The sequence below is a fragment of the Uloborus diversus genome, chromosome 5 (genome assembly GCF_026930045.1).
Source record: "Uloborus diversus isolate 005 chromosome 5, Udiv.v.3.1, whole genome shotgun sequence".
NCBI classification, from domain to species: Eukaryota; Metazoa; Arthropoda; class Arachnida; order Araneae; family Uloboridae; genus Uloborus; species Uloborus diversus.
The window spans coordinates 22,749,403-22,766,444 of record NC_072735.1 but is presented as its reverse complement, the minus strand read 5'-3'; the positions used below and the strand labels follow the sequence as shown (position 1 = coordinate 22,766,444).

Genomic DNA, 17,042 nt, shown 5'->3' with positions numbered 1-17,042 from the left:
TCGAGGGGCCCTAAGCCAACTACTTTTTTTGGGGCTCCCTGTATTCAGACATGAAAACTTTAGCCGTAGAATGAAAAAAATTTAGACTTACTAAAGTAATTTTAGTCATTTGGGGGCCCCTAAATATTGGGGCCCCCCTAGGCTAGGGCCTAGTTGGCCTATTCAGTAATCAGGCCCTGCAAAAGGGGGTGGAATTAAAATCGAATTTTCTTTGCTTCTTTACTACTCCATTTAAGTAATATGCATGGTGTGAGTATTGTTTGGCATTTCACATTTGCTAAAAAAATACAGCTGTTTAAATTTGGGTAATTTCTTCAATTTACACACACACACACACACACACACACACACACACACACACACACACACTAAAACAGAAAGAAAAGTAGGAAATCATCATTTTTACACGCTATACACTAACACTACACAACATAAATATTTATTTAACATTATCTTAATAAAAAAGTTCAAATTTCATTTTGATAACATAAAAATATTTGGACGTGAATGGGTTGTTTGTATTTGATTTACATTTCAGGTAGTTAACATATGGACTAGACTGATAGTATATATCATACACAAAAATTTGTAATGTACTCAGATATATTCTTTGTACATTAACCTATACAACTTGACTATACAGTGGCTCATCAGTTAAACGTTTCAGAATTCCTAAGAGGGGTATGGTATGCACCCTGACGACTTGAAATCATACAGCAATGCGGGGTCGGAGATGCTTTCCTGAACCGGTGATGTACGCAGAAGCACCATAAAGAAAAGATACCGCAAGTGAAAAATATTTTTAATAATGTACATGTAAAAAGCCAAAGGTACATGGATTCAAGTAAGGGTTCGAAGATTTTCAAAAGAAAAGCAAAAGAAAGAGCATTTTGAAGCTCTTATTTAAGTGTAGTTTTGATAAAATGAATTTACCCTGTTGAAGTACTCAGTCCTAATGATACACCATATCTAGTACACTGGAATGCTTTACCCAAGTCATTCATAATTTAATAATTTTAAAATGTAGCATAACCAGACGGATGAAGAAAAAAAATGTGTTGTCACCATCTGAAAAATCTTTTACAACGCCATATTACCAGAATCGAGTCATAAACACAGGTTATGTAATCATGTTTTTTGACAGTGAGGGGCATTTTCTTGTGACGATTTTTGAAATAATACACACTATTTTATATTCATTGATAGAGGACTATAATTTTACGCTGGGAGATTTTATACTCATCGGAATAAAGATATGATTAACTCTTCTGTTGGGAATTCTGTTTGCAGAGTAAAATCTTTCTTGCAGGACTTTTTTCAGCATGTTAAATATAATGTGTGCACACATAATGTGCAACTTCTGCATTTCTGTTATTACAGACATTGAATTTATTTATTTAAGCATTGAGTGTATTGAACTTGCCGAAAAAGATACTGCAATAAAGGTTCTTTGCAATAAAATTCCCAATACAAGAGCTAATCATTGCTTCATTACAATGCGTTTAAATACACTTTGAGTAAAATTATTGTTCACTAGCAATAAGTAAGTGTGTGTGTGTCACATAAAACACCGTCTCAAGGAAATACCTGCCAATGTCAAAAAATTATTACGTAACCTGTAACATGAAAACGAAATAACCTACATTTTGTAGCACAAAATTACAGATTACTGCAGAGGGAGACGGGGGGGGGGGGGGAAATCATAGGAATTCAAAACAGTCAAATGAGAACAATGAGCAATGTGATTGATCAATAATGAGTATTTTCTTGAGACGATATATTTTTGAATTAACATTCGATTGAACGATGCTTTTTTACAGGTATATTAAGGCTATTATATATACGAAAAGTAATGTGCGTTTCTTGTTGTCAGGTCATTTGATATTAAAATAGCTCTTATTTTCGCGAAAATAAAAGTAATATTGGTGATTTCATAAGCTGAAAATTCGCGAATTTTTTTGAACAGAACCGGAAGTATATTAATAAAAAATTAATTTGAATTTTGACATCTGGAATTCAAATTATGTTTTTCGGAATCACGAGTGTGTGTGTGTGTGTGTTTGTGTATGTGTGTATGTATGTGTGTGTGTGTAGGATATGGACGCGAACCTGGAGACTGTTTTCGCTAGAGGAGCAGCATTGAGAGGCCGATCGATGGTGGTGCTGCAAAGGGAGGCGGGGGGGGGGGGGGGGGGAATAAAATCACAGAAATTCAAAACAGTCAAATGAGAACAATAAGCACTGTGATTGCTCAAAAATATATTTTGGCCATAATTTTCGTGATTACGACGGGCTGACCAAAATTAAAGCCTCGCGAAAATAAGTGCTTTTACAGTAAACGGGCCTTTTCAATGTGAAGCCAAATTGTAACGGCTGCCAGTTGGGGCGTCCTGATGGGAGGTCCCTGTGATCTCCCAAAACTTTCCTTAACTGACACATTTTTACTGACAGTTGAATTAGTTTATAATGATGTCTAATGTTACTACTCATTAGGCCTTTTGTATGTATGATATGTGTGCGTGTTCTTATTTTATTGCTTAGTAAAAACTCGAAAGTTCATCCCGTAAAGAGAGAATTTTCCCCCTTCTAAAAACTTTGTCGGTGCGTGCGTGGTGTATTCTTTCTTGCGAGTGGAGAAAATGCGAGCTCTTTTAGGGTTTGCCAGCGCATAAACGAGTTTTATATACAACTTTTCTGACAAGTATATAATCTTCATACATTTCCCTTAAAAAATCGAATCTCCCTATTCATTTCTGCAATAATTTACGCTCGGCCAACTTCAGTTTTGAAGCTTTTCTGCGTGATTTTTTTTTTTTTTTTTTTAATTGTTTTCTTGTTTCTGAACTGTCGCAGGGATGCAAGTCGACTCAAGTAAAATTTTCTGAAGGCAGTGTGAAATTTTCTCAAACTATGAGGAAGCTCGATCCCTCTCCCCTCCCCCACAAAAACTCTTCAAATATGCAGAAAAAAAAATTAAAATCATTGTTAAAAAAATTAATATCAAACGTTTTTTTTTAAATATTTTTTAAGTTTTAGAATGTGTTGTCAGTCCAAAATTTTCGGAAACGGCAACCCAAAATTTCCTGAAATTTTGGTTAACGAACATCCCTGATTGTTCTCTTTCATCTGAAAAAAAAAGCACTGCTGCTTTCTTTCTCTGATATTTTTACTTACTTTTACAAAAGAGGAAGTATTGTATTCGAAAAAAAAAAAAAAAAAAAACCTTCACTCAAAAATCGACCTTAATTTCCATTTTGCTTACATCCGAATGATTGTTGAGTTTTTTTTCGACTCGACCACCATGTGGATAAGTGCCTAAGAACGTATGGACACGCGAAATTACCATTTTGACGATTCCCGAGTGAATTATAACGACTTTTCACGTGACATCTGTATGAACGTACGTATGTGCGTATGTGCGTATGTATATCGTATAACTCAAGAACGGAATGTCCTAGAAAGTTGAAATTTGGTGGGGTCCACTTCTAGTGGGGTCTAGTTGTGCAACTCCACCTTTTGGTTGCATTCGGGTGTTTCTAAAGGAGTCTTTTGCCCCTTTGTTTTTTTTTGGGGGGGGGGGGGATCATTGTTAATTTCGATGTAAACTCAACTGGTGTTATAATTTGGCAGACACTTGGCGATATATCGCCAGTATTTTGGTGGCGACAAATTTGTGTGTGGCCATTTGTTTTCTTTTTTTTTTTTTTTAAATCTGGTTTCAATTTGGCCACTGTTGGAGATGTTTAGAGAGTAAACTATTGAATCACTTAAAAACTGCTAATAATGAGAAAATGACATTAAATTGGAGTAAAAAGAAGTCATGTGATGCACACATCAGCTCGTTTTTCTGAATTTAACACAAAACGAAATAAACTAGCAAATCTGTCGTTCGCTCGAGAAATTGCTCACACATTACTTTTGATGAACGGCCGCTCCACTTGTGAAACAATCGTTTCGTAACACGTGCATCTGGAGTAAGGTCAAGGGAATCATTATACTATCACTTCCTTTATCTCTTATCCAAGAGATATAAGAGAGGAGATAATATTTCGAAAGAGGGACAATTTTGTTAGTTAGATCTGGGTGGGGAAATCAGATACTGATAGGGTAATAAAAAATGCTCCTAATATTTGCACAGCTGAGAAGTTGCATAAACCGTATACAGTTTTTACCTCGCAAGTTTTGTTTAAGAATGATTTTGGGGAGGAAAGTTTTGCTGCTTTCAATAAAATGCAGTTAAGATTTTATTGAAAGTATTGAGTCAAAAAATTTTTTTCGCTTGTAACCCACATTGGTGGTGTCACCTAACAAGGTCTCTCCGCCATATTAAATTTAGCATGCGTAATATGAAGAACAATAAAGGCGTGGAGTAGATTTTTACTGCAGTTTTATTTCAATTCTTTACGTTTTTTTACTTTAACGGATTGAAGAAATAATTGATAAATTACCGTATTTTTTTTTTTGATGATTCAAGTAAATTTTTTTAAAAGATACAAAATATGTATTTTATTTCAATGAGAAATAGGATTTAAGAAAAACATAGAATATAAAATCGCGCCTTTATCTATCATTTGTTAACGTAAGCAAAACATCCGGAAATAAAAAGTCTTTAAGGAGAAAAAAGAAAGAATTGAAAAAATGCGAAACGAATTTTGTTAAAAAAACTTTTTACTTTAAAGCAGACGAAAGGAAAAGGAAAACCATGTTCAAAAATCTAAACGAATTCATTTAAATATTTTTAGGATAAAGATATTATTCAGTTATAGATATGATTTAAGGAATAGTCTTTCATAATGACCGTAATTAAACGCTAAAATGTAAATTTTTAAAATTAAATAAATCTTTTAAAAAACGATAGAAATAATTAGGTACATTACAAAGAACATCCAATTCGAAAAAAAAATTGCCAAGAAGATGAAGAGTTTTAAAACCGGAAAATTTTTAGCAAGCCATCATGTGACTCGCTTTCTAATAAACTTAAATGAACAAACGAAGCAAACGTTAGCTATGATATCGTGAAAACAATAAACAACCATGACTGAACAGAAAATATATAAAAAAATTAAAAGCATTAATTATACGAGAGTCATCTAAAAGTAAGGTTCCCAATAATTTTATGAAACGAGCTGATGACTTCCTTACTCCAATTTAATGTAATTTCCAAATTATTGGCAATTTTAATGTGATTCATTTGTTTACTCTTTAATTATCACTAACAGTGGACAAATTGAAATCAAATTTAAAAAAAAAGAAAAAAATCGCCAAATTTGTCGCCAAGTTTTACTTTTGAACATTTAACATTTCAATAATTCCTACCAAACTTTATCAATACATATCAATGACTGCATCTTGAAAATACAGGATACCATATTGAATTACATATAAGTACATACTAAGTAGTTACATAAAATGCACTACTTAATTTTGGGCCCCCTGAAATCTATGAGGAGGGAGCTTTGCCCCACGTGCCCCTGAGGTGATCAGACTCTCTACCCACCTTAATCCGAGCTCAGCAGCCAGTCGCTAACATCTAAAGCTCAAAGAAAATTTGATAGGAATACGCTTTACCATTACAGCTAGGTAAAATTAAGGTTCAACATTTCCTCAATGACATGCAAAAAGAAGGTTCAACATTCCAATGACGTATTGGCAAACTCGGTTACACTCGGAGTTACACGGCTACACGAAGATTACCACAGTTCCTACAAAAAATGTATGACAGAAAAAACCTTATAGAAAATGGATAAAAATTAAAACCTTTAAAATAAAAATTAAAACCCTTAAGCATTTAAACTCATTAAAAAAAAATCACATCTTCAAAAGTCACATCATCAATGTAATGGTGTGAATATGTAATGGTGTGTTTGGAAGGTATATAGGACGAGTTCAGATCAGATTAGTTCTGAAACTCAAGTTTAAAATCCCATTCCACACCTGTGAGCGTATAGTGGCTTATAATTGCGTTGATCATGTAATAGAAATGATTATTCCGTTTTTTTTAGATATCGAAATATTGCTGAAAATAATTGAATAAATTACACACTGGAAAAATACATTAGACAAAATATTTGATTAATTTTTAATTTGAGTTTTACTTTTGAATATTTAACATTTCAATAATTCCTACCAAACTTTATCAATACATATCAATGACTGCATCTTATGAAAATACAGGATACCATATTGAATTACATATAAGTACATACAAAGTAGTTACATAAGATTTATTTGATTATTAGCCAATAATTAAAAATATTACTCACGACTTTGATGCGGGGTTCGCCGGAAACGTGTAGAGATTCCACGCAATGCTTGAATAATAGTTTTGCCTGTAATGTTTGTAATTGCACTACTTAAGTTTTCTATAATACGAGGAGTGAACTTTGTCTTGAAGGATTTTTTTTTCATCTGAAGATATTAATTCCTCTCCCTCCCCTCCCACCCTCCTTTGTAAAGTTTCAACACGACATATTGTTACACGTTCGTAGCAACTTCAAACTTTCAAGCAAATATCAATTAAACACCGTAAACACAACGGTCACTTCCAAATACGCAAAAACACAGCACAAAGGAATGCGACCCACACAAAGCTAAATACATGCTCTCAGCCCAACGACTCGAACCGGTCTGCCTTAAATGTTAAAGTAATTTTATGTAAGAGGAAAAATATATTTGTTGCGGGGCGCTATATTTGTTACAGGGAAGGGAGGGAGAAGGAGAGACAGACAAACGGATGGGTTTACCAATGGACCTACATAGCGTGACCTATCGTGACCACCGAGCAGGGTTGCCAACTTGGGGGTTTTCCCCCTAAATTTAGGGGGAAAATTTTAGAATGGGATTTTTTTAGGGAGATAAAATTTTTAGGGGTAAATTTAGGGGTTTTAATTTTAGGGTTTCATCTGGTAAAAATGTTTTTCTTTTACCTTTGGAAACGTGATTTTTCTAATGTTTCATTTATTTTTTACTTACATAATCTTTTTTGAGCCTTTATAGTCCATGGTTTTGATCAGAAATGACATAAAAATGATACAAATGCCTTTACTCACTCAGCAGCGAAAAATGGCAAATGGTCACGTGACCTTTTAATGACATATGTAACGTCACATTCAAAGGATCACGTGACTTTCTGTCGTCATTTAGGGGTTTTTAGGGGTTTTATGAGATGAGTTGAGGGGGAAACATTTTAAGGAGTTGGCAACCCTGCCACCGAGATAAGGGGGGGGGGGGGGGCTTGAACCTATGCACATTATCCCTAGCGCATTAGTCACAACGCTTTTTTATTTTGAATATTTATTGAACTAATTAATTATATATACGTATATTTTGATTTACAACTGCTTTTAAATAAATTTTTACGAGTCGATAAGTTTTCTTTAATGTGCTTTCTTTTTAAATCGCCCCCCTTTTTCCCTTGGAAATTAGGCAAAAATAGTTGTTTCACACCCAGTCAATCCAAAATCTTCCTTAGCTTTTATTTACGATAATTGTCATGAGATGACGCCACGCACGGTACTTACCTCTCATTAAAACTGACACAGCTGCTGAAACTGGAATAGAAATCTTGTATCAGAGAGAAAGCATGATTCTTGAGAAAACCGGCGTTTTAAATTTAGTCACTTGATTTCTGTGTGTACAGCCAAAGAGCCATGTCTATTGTTAAAGATATTTTTGGAAGTTTGACAGACGAGAATGGAGATGTTAGAAATATTCGTCGTTTCACTTTGTGTAATGGAAAATTGAAACTTCAAGTCATTAACTATGGAGCAACAATAGTAAGTCTTCAAGTACCAGATGCTGATGGAAACATTTCTGACGTTGTTTTAGGCTTCGATGATATATTATGTAAGTTCCATTGGCGTCATAAATTTATGATGTAAACAAAGTGACAGAATGTTTTTTCCCCCAGAAAGGGGCTCTTAGAAGAAATAGGGCTGTAAATATTATCTATATATAGTCCCTCCTCCCATGACAAAAAAAAAAAAAAAAATCCCGTTTAAAGTTTTATCTTAGAAGTTTTCAATTAAAGAAAATAAATTAAAACTAAAAGGATTTTTATTTTATTTATTTTTTCTTCCGCGTTATTTTATTTGTTGCATTTTTGGAGAACAAGACAAATAAAATCCAGAAGAGGATACCTCCCTTCCCCTTCTAATCCCTCAGAGTTGCCCACCGGGGGGGGGGGGGGGGGGGCGGGATCCTGACGAAAACTCTGTGGTATTGAAATTTTTTGAGGAGTTGTTTACAGGGGTATTTTTTTTTGAGCAATCAGGATTGCTTATTGCTTTCATTTGACTGTTTTTGATGTCCTATCATTTTGTTTTCCCACCACCACCCTCCGCACCATCACCGTGGACCGGCAAGCTCCTCACGATGCTGCTCCTATAGCGAAAGCCGTCTCCAGGTTGCATCCATGTCCTACACACACGCGCATACATACACAACTACACACACACACACGCACATACACACACACACACGCACATACACACACACACAAACACATACACACATACACCTACACACACATACACACACAAACACATACACACACGCATACATACACACACATACACACAACTACCCACACATTCATGCCTGCACACAGACACAAACACATATGCCTACAGACACATACGCATACCCCCCCACACACATTCATACACACAACTACCCACACACTTATGCCAGCACACAGACACAAACACACATACACATAACCCGTACACACAAACCCCCCCCCCACACACAAACACACATGCCTACATACACACACTCGTGATTGCGAAAAACATAATTTGAATTCAAGATGTCAAAATTCAAATTAATTTTTTCCTTTTTCTTTTCTGGAGGTGAGGCCTTTTGTTCTTGAGTTTCTCTGGAATTGAAGGGTATCCTTGTAGTAAATGTTCTTTTATGGGGCATAATTAATAGGAAATATCAGAAGTTAATTTCACAGTTCGAAAATAATTATATGTAACCGATTTTGTTTTTCTCTCATCCGGAAAAAGCAGTATAGATAGAAGAGAACACCCCCCCCCCCCCAGATTAGCATATCAGTTTCCTTATCTCTTTAGGTCCTTTTGGCATGACACCCATGTATACTGGTTTATTGGTTGAGTAGGGCTCTGAAGACGCTCTGCCTTCTTGGTTCAAACCAAGCTCAAGCAGCTAGTTGAACTCAAGGTCACAATGAAAGAAAACAGTAGATCTTGATTCTCCTGAAAAGTTTTGAGAAGGGGTGCCACGATCATAAATTTTTGGGAGAGGGAAGTTTCTCGCTTGCCGAATGAAACTCCGAGTTTTACCAAATGATAAAATATGAAAGATACATTATGCATTAAAAAAAAAGTAATGTTGTCTCCAAAATTGACGAGTCATTCAGAAAAAATTTGCCCAATAAGGAAATTTTTGGGAGGTCACAATGACCTATCGGGTTGGCGCGTGATTTTGGGCAGAGCGTCGTCATCAAGTCAACGTCAAGTCATCGTCAAAGAAGATTCAACATTTCCTCAATGATATATTGGCAAACTCGGCTACACCCAGGTACTCGGAGTTACACGGGTACACAAAGATTGTCACAGTTCCTGCAAAAAATGTATGCCAGAGTAAAAAACTAAACAGAAAATAGATAAAAGTTAAAACCTTTAAAGGATGTTAACTTATTAAAAAATTCACATCTTCAAAAATCTCATCATCAAAGAAAAAGGGAAAAAATTATGATAGGTTTAACGTCATGTACTGTTGAAACCAAAATTCGCTTGGTCAGTCTTACCTCTTTTTCATGCCCTTCATTTCAGATCTTTTTTTGGGGGGGGGGGGGGGGAGGGGGGGCGTCAAGTGTATATTGTCAATATTCGTCAACACTCGATAACTCGAAGTCTCAAGAGACCGGCTAAAACCTTCGAGTGATTGGTAGTTCGAGGTTCAAGGTATAGGATGTTTCAACAGCCTTTTCAAGGTTTTGGGACCCAATGAAAACTTTGAGGTAAAGGAACATTTGGGTAAAAAAAACTTCGAGTTATCGCGAATTAACTGTGTATTCTGTCCAAAAAAAACCACATGAATGTAAGTACATTAATTTATGTTCCCTCTTCTGATTCCCCTAAATGACGGCTTGCTTTCGTTTCGATTTGCCAGCAACAAATTTACCAATTTAAAAAAAGGAAGGACCTGTCCTGATTTTAACAGCTTTGCCTTTTAATAGCTATGTTAGTACAATAATTTTATGTCTGTAATTTTTAAATTGGTAAATGCTCTTGCTCAGTCATGCATTACTCCGTTATGTTTCTTGCAGCCTATGTTAACCATGCCCATTATTTTGGAAGTACTGTAGGACGTTTTGCTAATCGGATATCCAAAGGAATCTTCGCGCTTTCGAATCAAACATATCAACTGGCGATTAACAATGGCCCGAATCACTTGCACGGAGGAATTAAAGGATTTGATAAGGTAAGCCCTTGTTTAATCCCTAATTAATTTTAAAAAATATTTTAATGAAAGGAATTAAAATTCTCTCTACACTAAAAAAAAATAGAAGCGTTCCTGGATAATAATGGGTAACTAATGTGTCCAATTTTTGTAGTTAAAAATTCAGGAAACAATTATGATAGATATTACTATGAAATGGAGTGTTTACAGTACAGAGAAAATTTACTAGCTGCAATAAAAATAAACGATTGCAGCGCCAATTGATACATCACGTGACTTACAGTAGGAAACACATAACACCTTATTTCCCCTCGCTGAATGTGTCCCAACTGGTATGGTGGTCAGCAAAGCCGTCTGACAGTACGACAGTCATGAGATCGAACCTGCTGTTTGCATATTGCGTTTTATAACTGTCGTTTATTATATCCTAAAAGTTTGCGATAAAGTAGGATTATATGGTAAAAGTTACTGGCAGTAGCTTTTACCGTAAAATTTCAGGATTTTTTTTTTTTTTTAACAGTGTGCCAGTAACCTATCTTGCAAATAACAGGAATATTTTCCACTAAAATTCAGTAACTTTCCTGAAATTATCCGGGAAACCTCCTGAAGAATTCGGAAATTTTCCCATTTAAAACCAATCGTGTCTCTGCATCCTTCAGAGTAAAGGTATAATAAAACAGCTTGGCACCTTCTAGATTTATCAAGAAAGTTCCATAAGTAGTATTATAAACATGGCCAAAGCTAAGACAGAATTGCAAATAAGTATCAGGAATGAAACTCGCCTGTAATTCTTGCAAAGCTACGAAATCAAGAGACTTTTTCAATCCCTTTGAGAGCTTTAAGTCTGGACGGGCCGTAATCGAGCTAAAGCCAGTACACGTAATAAATACCAAAGTTAATCTTCAAAATAGGAGCGAAAAATATTTTTCAAAACAGTGAGAAGTCTGCATTCGTGTAACTTGTGGCAATTCAGGAAACTTTTTGACAATGATACTTTATTTTCTCAGGAAGTGGATAAAAACTACTTGCCAGTGAACTCCCGAAAACACGCGGAAATGAACACGGAATTCCGAACACGGAAATAAGCAGTAAAGTTTCGGAATTTTTTTAGTGTAAAGTTATTAGTATTTTAGACATACGCAGCATTTTAGATTCTTGAAGCAATCAAATAATTATCTGTAAGATATGGAAGATGCTATAAAGTATACTGGTGGTCAAGAAGCAGAAAAATTTCAGTTGAAATAATGCCATTACGTAAATATCTAGTGGTTGGTTTCCAAATATTTTATTTACATAATTTGTGTTTTATTTACATTAAGGATAACAATGTGCCTATTTCTTTGCCCCTGCATACCTTTGTATTCTAAAAATACAAATGAAAAAAAAAAAAAACACCTCTGGCTCAACAATCCTTTACATTAGCGCACGGGGGGGCCAGGGGTGCCCACAGGGGGGGATTATGGCGCAAGTTGCGCCATCGAAATTTTTGGGGGGGATTTTTTTTTCCAGAACTTTTTTTTTCTTTAGAACATGAAATTTTTGAATTTTGGAAAGAAAAAATATTTAAACTTATTCAACAGGAAATAGATGCATTTATAATTCTTTTTTCACGTACTCTTCAGGGCCGTCGCCAAGAGTGGGGAGCTACACCCCCCAGTTTTTCAAAAGTGGGACCGCCAATTTTATTTTAGCGATGAAAACGAACGAAGAGAAAGGGAAACTCTTCGTCGTTTAAAAAAAATTAAAATAGTAATTATAAATGAACAATTGAAATAATTGTGACAAGGAGTATTTTTTCTGTAAAATTTGAATAGAAAATGTAATTTTAAAATACAATTTAGGAACATCCATGATTCCATTTTATAACAAGTCGCGGAAATGTACGCTTCAAACATTTTTATTAACGCCAAAAAAAAAAAAAAAAAAGTATTCAGTACAGTACACTGTTCACAAGGCCGCAGAATGGGTATGTCTGCCTAGCCGGAAACTATGATCTCGGTTCAAATTAAAGTATTGTGCATAGAGTAAAATTAGCATAATGCAAGGGAGGAAAGGCGACAAAACTAACATGGTGCACGCCTTGTCTCTCGGTGGCCCTGGTTATACAAAACTATGCTTCATTAAAAAACTTAAATAAATAGGACAGCTTTATTAGAACAGCCCATAAGATAGGGTTCGCCAAAACATTCCCATATGTAATTTTTTTTTTTTTTTTTTTGGATGAAAAATATTGTCCTGAAAACCATTGCTAAGCGGAGAAAAATGTATGGGTCGCCGAAATAAATTTGAAATAGAGAGAAAAAAAAAATAAAATAATAACAGTTAAATGCAAAGAAAGATTCCAAGTATTGTAATGAATACTCACACCAAAAGTTCTAAATTTTTGAATGTAAAAATCGTAAGTAAATCACACCTTTATCAAGAGATGCAGGTGGCATATTTAAAATAAAATGAAGTGGAATAGATACCTAAGGTATCACATCTGTTCAAAGTGTTAAAAATCCTTTTTCCCAAGGCTGCAAACGCTTGTATTGCAAGAAATCAAAAATATTAGGGGGGGGGGGGCAGGGGCGGCAAATAGGAGGGGGCGGTTGCACCCCCAAATTTTTCACTAAGAATAATAAAAAAAAATGGGTTAATTCAACTTAGAAAATTATTTGCCTGCATTTTCAAAACAGAAAGAACTGATTGAGAATAATTGTTTGCCTTTTCCAAAAAAGTAATCTCTTAACATGAGTTAAATAATTCAAAATTGTGTACACCATGTTTTGATGGTGCATCTTGTATGAGATGCCCGTACAGTGTTGAGAATGAGCAATTTTTACGCGTCAACTCCATGTCATTTTACACAAACTTTATGTTCATATTATAGCTCAATGTTTAGCTAGTAAGTGTTCATTGATTCCTTGGGCCACAAATACATTTTAGCAACTCAATGTATTATATAATTTCATAGAAACGTTTTGTAAAAACATGCTATTTTTGAGAAACATTCCACATCAAAAAATAGCACCTCAACAAATCTATCTTGGCTCTTTACTTGACAATCTCTGAATACACAAGATGGTATTCAAGAGTTAAATCTATAAAAGCCCCCTGGAAGAATGATTGGAAAGCGACATTTTCAGTGATAGAAAATCTCATGTCATTAGAATATCTATGACTTTGTTTGAATGTTTGTTTATTTTATTTATACTGCAGTGCAGTTTTTTGAACAGTCTATCATAAAAACAAAATGGATTTCAATCCGTTAATCTTGATTCTTGGATTGACAATTGAAACTCATAGTAATTTTCGCACTAATGCATACTTGAACCAAGTGTGTGACAGAACTTTCCATAAAAGATTTTACTGTATACCATTGTAGAAGAGGTGACAAAACCCACATGAAGTTTTAGTCAAAATATTAAATCAATATTTTGAATAAAATAAGCGTTTCTTAAGAAATTGAGACAGAATTTGATGAGATACATTTATCATTGGTCTTAAGTTCAATATTATGTAGGTCGGTTATAGAAAACGAAAAGGAAAATATTACACTTCTTAGTAAAATTTCTAGCATGAGGGAAGAGGAATTGTTTTGTGAACTGCGACTATGCTTTTTAATGACGCAAAATAAATACTAGCCGAATTTAAAAAGCTTTCTTGGTTACTTAAAAGAGAGGGATCTGAAGGAAATGTGTTTTTTAAAATAACTTCCTTGCTCCCATTATTATTATTTTAACTGTTTCAATCAGGTCTTTGAAAGATGACTTTTGTGTCTCAGGAGGTTAGGGAATTACCTTCGGAGCGCAATGAGGCAAGCAAGACCTTCATCTTTAGCTATACTGGCAATAAAGCAAAACACTGGATATTGATTAAATACAGTTACAAAATCTTCTCTTCTTCCTAAGTTCAAAACTAGCAGATTAAAACTTTACAAAAAAATAAAAAGTACTACCGAGATATTTTGTGAGATAACTTAGTTACAAAATAAAATTAAAGCTTCGGTCGCAAAAATGTTAATTTTTCTTAACAAACTCAATTATTCTTAACATTAAAATCATTTTATTATCCCTTCCTGTTAACCAATAAGTATTTTATGCTGTATTGAGGAAATTCATGTTTAAGAAACTCGACCCCCCAAACGAAATGCTGAAATGCCGCCCCTGGGGGGGAGGGAATTGAAAGTTTTATTATGGAAAATCCAAGCAAATAACCGTGTTTGGCAAAGGAAAATTGGAAGAAAATATAACCACAATATGTTTATCAGTAATTAAAATTGACAATGAAGATAGGAGGGACGTAGCCAAATTGAATGGAAGAGTGGGTAACTCCAAACCCTTTTTTTACGTCCCCAAAGCTGGCCTGGAAGTGAGTTTTTAAAATTTAGGTTTTGAAAAAAATACCTGAAAAATGTTGTCAAACCCCATCCTTTAGCCGAACGTCATTAAAGATGGCTTACACCTGAGTATTTAGGACTGCAATTTCGAAAACCCATGAGAGTGCTCCCAACGTAACCTCCGAGAAACGCCCTCTCAATTAATCATTCATCCACATTCAAGGTCGAATAAATTTCGTCTTTTAGATTTTAATTAAAAAAAAAAAACTCCCAGAGTTGTCCCGAAACTGTCGTCCTCCAAATATTACCGAAGATCCTCAAAAATTTCATTGTTTACGCTTCAATTTAGAAAATTTTTCGGGGAAGAGATCTCCAAAACCTTCTACCCCTCTAACAGTATTAATAAATCGTCTACGATTGCTTTAATTGAATTTCAAGTTTGAAAATTTGCCAGGGGAGGACTCCAAATCTCTCCACCCATTAACATTAACAAAAATCGTCTAAAATTGCGGTTTCTACGGATCGAAATTTTTTTCGAGAGAATACCTCTCTCTCTCTCTCTCACCAACATCATCGAAAAATGTCTTAAATCTCGCTTTTAGTGCTCCAATTACGAAACATTTCTGGTCGTGAGCCCCTTCAAAACTCCCCCTTCCCCCCCCTTCATCGAAGGTTGACTTAAATTACATTTTCGGAGCTTTAATTTCAAGAAACTGGCGGTGCACTAAATTTTAGCAAAAAAGTTTACAATCGCGTTTTTAAGACTTAAAAATTTCAAAAAAATTCGGGGGGGGGGAGGCTGTATCTCTCTTCTTCTTAATACCACCATAGATTGTCTAAAACTGCATTTTTCGAACTATAATTTTCAAATTTTTCCCGGGGGAGAGCCCCCGGACCCCCCTTTACATGTCACAATCGCAAATACCTCACAATTGAGAATCCGTGCCTAAAGTTTGCATTTTGAAAAATTATAGAACGATGACCCCGAGTCTCTTCCTCTTTTAACATCACCATAGTTCGTCTAAATCTGTGTTTTTCCAATAACAGTCTTGAAAAAATTCCCGAGGGAGAGCCCCCGGACCCCCTCTTCTGGACAATATAACGTACGATTGTGTTGGGAGCTTAAACTTGGAAAAATTATCGGGAGAGGTTCTCCTGGAACACCTCTCCCCTTCCCCCCAGACTTAAAATATAGTTTAAAACTGCGTTTTTATGTCTTCAAATTGTGAGGCAGGGCAAGAAGGTAGCCCTGCGACACCCCCTAATTCTGATTGAATATTATCCTTACGATTATTTATATTGCTAGTACTAAGGTCTAGTAATATGACTATCCTTGCTAAACCAGAAGTCAAATCTTCTCTCTTTCTGCATATTCGAACATGCGTTTGAAAAAAATTAAGGGGCCGCCAAAAGCGAATCCCCCCCCCCCCCCCAGTTTTTTTGAAACAGCGACGACCCTGGTACTCTTTCCAAAATATGACCGTGTCTCTTTTTCAATGAAGGGAACATCACAGATGGCATGGAGCTGGTGCCCGTTTCAAAGCTGGATCAGACGATTTGATTTCTTTTCAATATCTTATAAATTTTCTGGAAGTAGCACAACTCTGCATGATGAATACGTGTGACAGTGATGAGAGGGAGGGAGGTAAAAAATGTTTCATTGTTTGTAGTAATTCTGACCAGTATGCTCTAGTCTTTCATTGATTCATTTGCATTTTGACAATCGTTAAGAACTAGTTTTGAAGTTTGCGAATTACATATTTTTTATCCCCCCAATCGACAATTTATATATTTTCTTCTTTAACTAGCTTAAGCTTATGAAGAATTTTTCTCATTTCACTTTACTCTCATCTTCTGTACCATTTTTAAACTGACTGTTTCAATTTATCATTAGATGATTTTTATTAAAACTTTCAGTGATGTTGGTTTTCGCTGATGGAAGTAGAACATTCTGTTCTTAAGGTGTTTAAGTTATTTTTCTTAAATCATATTTACTTTCTTCCATATCTATAAGGATATTTGATTCGTTAAAACTCTCGAGTTCTGATTTTCGATGTATGCAGAATAGCTTAATCCATTTTTGAGGATTTCCGAAAAATATCTGTCATGGTGTGTGTGATCCATCTTTTTTGGTTATGCGACATCAATTTTGGAAAACTTCCAGGAGAGCGCCCCCACTGTAACGCCAGAATGATACCCTCTTTATCATCAAGAGTCATCTAAAACTGCGTTTCTAGTGATGCAATTTTGAAAAATTTAGGAGAGAGCCCCTGATTCCCCCCTCTTTCCT

At 35.1% G+C, this 17,042-nt stretch overlaps 1 protein-coding gene across 2 annotated transcripts in view; it reads left to right on the top strand.

Moving 5' to 3' along the window:
• The window catches only part of LOC129221965 (galactose mutarotase-like), a 64,666-nt gene that overhangs the window by 10,260 nt on the left and 37,364 nt on the right, over positions 1-17,042 (top strand). The window contains exons 1-2 of one of the 2 annotated variants that reach the window (XM_054856363.1): positions 7,600-7,845; positions 10,298-10,452. In XM_054856363.1, coding sequence (XP_054712338.1) covers positions 7,650-7,845; positions 10,298-10,452 — 351 coding nt within the window. In that variant the 5' untranslated portion in view covers positions 7,600-7,649. Of the gene's footprint in view, positions 1-7,599; positions 7,846-10,297; positions 10,453-17,042 lie in introns of those variants that run through there. The other variant, XM_054856364.1, reaches the window with a different exon arrangement.